This window comes from Empidonax traillii, unplaced genomic scaffold, assembly GCF_003031625.1.
Source record: "Empidonax traillii isolate 1590-97213 ecotype Southwest subspecies unplaced genomic scaffold, ASM303162v1 scaffold5936:size6825, whole genome shotgun sequence".
NCBI lineage: Eukaryota > Metazoa > Chordata > Aves > Passeriformes > Tyrannidae > Empidonax > Empidonax traillii.
The window spans coordinates 1-2,660 of record NW_020961129.1 but is presented as its reverse complement, the minus strand read 5'-3'; the positions used below and the strand labels follow the sequence as shown (position 1 = coordinate 2,660).

The following is a 2,660-nucleotide window of genomic DNA, read 5'->3' as shown; positions in this document are numbered from 1 at the left end:
CCTCTCGCAGGGAATCGGGGCCCCCAGGGTGACGGTGGGCGCCTGGACCAGCCCTGGCCTCCGGTAAGGAGTGGGTGTGGGATGTTCCCAGAGGATCCAGTGGGATCCAATATGTGTGCCCATGGTGTCTTTGCCCCCCAGATCCCTACTCCAAAGCCTGGGAGGGATTTTCCTGCCTTCGGGAATGGCACAGCCCAGGAGCAAGCAGGATGAGGGGCTGCCGGGCGCTGTGCTGGATGCGGTAGGTGCGGCTGGGGCTGGAAAATGCCCTGGGGTGCTCGGGGAGGTGCTGGCAGCTCCCAGTACTCCCAGTGTGCCCCCAGTACGTGCAGGAGGTGCTGCGGAGCCACCAGCCCCTGGTCATCTTCCTGGAGGAGCCGCCGGGTTCGCTGCAGCTCTCGGATCCCGCCCGGCGCTGGCTGCTCCGTGTGCTGCGGGCGCTGCGGGACGGAGCCGTGCCCGACGTCCACATCGTGCCGGTGGGAATCGCCTACGACGTGGCTCCCGGCAGAGTGGGGAGGGATGGAGCGGTGAGAGGGGGCCAGGGGTGTCCCTGGTGCTTGGTGGAGTCCCTGGGAGCATCCCTGGGGATTGGTGTTCCCCCAGATCTCTGGGAGCATCCCCGGGCAGGGGCATCCCCCTAAAGCCACCGTCAGTGCCTCCCTGCCGTCTCTCCCCAGCCCCCTCAGCCCCTCGGGATCGCCGCGTGTCTCCGGGCAGCGTTCCAGGCCCTGCGCCGGCACCGTGGCTGTGCCCGGGTGGATTTCTGCCAGCCCTTCTCCTTACGGGTACGGCAGCTGGGGATGCCCCCGGACCCGTCCTGGCCCAGGGGAGCTATTCCCGGGATGTTGGTGGGTTTGGGCTGGGGTGTCTGAGGGTATCCAGTGAATCCATCCTGGGCTGCTCTGGGCTCCCCCCAGCCCTGGGGATGCAGGGATCGAGTCAGCTCGTGGTGCTAAGGGCTGTGAGCGCCAACAGCTCCTTCCTCCTCATTCCCAGGAATTTGTGGAGAGCAACCTCGTCGGGCCGATGCTCACCAGGAATCGGCCGGAGCAGCTGCTGCTTCCCACCATCCTTGGCACGTGGTGAGAAGCTGAGCCCTGGGCAGCATTTCCCCTTGGATCTCTGCTCCCGGCTCCTCTTCCTCACCCCTCTCACCCTGATTTCCCAGTGCTCCAGATGTCGGGAATGTGGGGACTTTGGGTCCTGGTGTGGGGACTGAAGAGGAGATTTTGGTGACGGCACTGGGGCTGCACGCACTGAGCGGTGAGGGGTCTGGGTGGTCCCTGCATCCCTTGGGATGGCATTCCCTGCTTGGGAATGGGGGTGGGGGTTAATCATCCCCTGGATACCGAGCCCCTCTTCCCCCAGCAGATTCCAGCACCAGCTCTGCCATCATGGCTGTGGGAATCACCGCGGCACTGCTGCTTCACAGGCACCGGGAGGTGGGATAAGGAGCTTTCCATCTTTCCCTTCCCTCAGAGCAGCATTCCCTGTGGGGATCCCCTTCCTCAGAGCAGCATCCCCCCTGTCCCTTGGGGCAGCATTCCCAGCGGGAATCCCTCTCCATCCTCCTCAGAGCAACATTCCCACTGGGAATCCCCCTGGTGTCCCTTGGAGCAGCATTCCCAGCAGGAATCCCCCCTGTCTCTCCCTAGGCCATGCTGCTGCCCTGGCTGATGCGGGATTTCTCGTGGCTGCTGGAGCAGCTCCTGCTGCGGGGCCGGGCCGTGGGGTTCTCCGGGCAGCTGCGGGTGCTGGTGCTGCACAGCCTGCGGCAGCTGCAGCCCCCCGGGGCCAGGCTGGGGCCCCCCGAGGCCTCGGCGCGGGGGTGGCTGGGGCGGCTGGCGGGGACCATCCGGCACCGCCTGGGCGGGGAGGCGGCGGGGGGTGAGAGAACGGGGGGACCGGGGATGGCGGGGGCTGGGTGGCAGCAGGGATGGTGGTGCCGGGCCCTGGGGGCACTGGGGGGTCAGAGATTTCAGCAGTTGGTGGCAGCAGGGATGGGGGAAGGTGAGACTGCAGACTGGGGACTGCGGGGGGTTTGGTGACCCCAGGGGTCAGTGGCACTGGGGACTCGGTGGTGCCAAGGGTCAGGGACGCTGGGGAATTGTTGACATTGGGGAATGGGGATGCTGGGGGGACTGGGGACACCAGGGGAGCTGGGGACACTGGGGATCAGGAATGCTGGGGAATTCGGTGACTCCTGGGGAGCTGGGGACACTGAGGGTTGGTGACACCCCTGTCCTGTCAGCCTGTGCCATCCGTGCCCTGCTGCTGGAGGTGCTGCCGATCCTGGGGACCCCCTCCAACCCCGCTGCGATCGTGCTGAGCCGGGAGGAGCTGCTCCGCAAGATCCTGGAGGTGCTGCTGCTGCTGCCCCCCACCCTGCTGGGGCTGCAGGTGGGGACACAGGGGGGACTGTCACCCCCACCCTGCTGGGGCTGCAGGTGGGGACACAGGGGGGGACTGTCACCCCCACCCTGCTGGGGCTGCAGGTGGGGACATGGGTGGCCTGTCATACCTGTCCTGTGTCCCCAGCCCTGCCAGCCCCCCGACCGCCACAGCCTGGACATCCTGGACAAGCTCATCCTTGGGGGGCTGCTGGAGGAGGAGGAGGTGGGTGTCACCCCGGGAGCCCTCCTGGGACACTGATCCAG

At 67.0% G+C, this 2,660-nt stretch overlaps 1 protein-coding gene across 1 annotated transcript; it reads left to right on the top strand.

Moving 5' to 3' along the window:
- Position 1: 1 nt before the first annotated feature.
- Positions 2 to 2,655, top strand: LOC114073289 (glycerol-3-phosphate acyltransferase 2, mitochondrial-like; the record flags this gene model as incomplete). The annotated part of the gene is made up of 10 exons (XM_027911072.1): positions 2 to 63; positions 142 to 241; positions 324 to 530; positions 681 to 788; positions 1,000 to 1,085; positions 1,172 to 1,266; positions 1,375 to 1,445; positions 1,659 to 1,890; positions 2,255 to 2,403; positions 2,542 to 2,655. Coding segments are annotated over 10 exons (1,224 nt in total), but the record flags the coding sequence as incomplete, so codon positions are not given.
- Between the last annotated feature and the right edge of the window lie 5 nt (positions 2,656 to 2,660).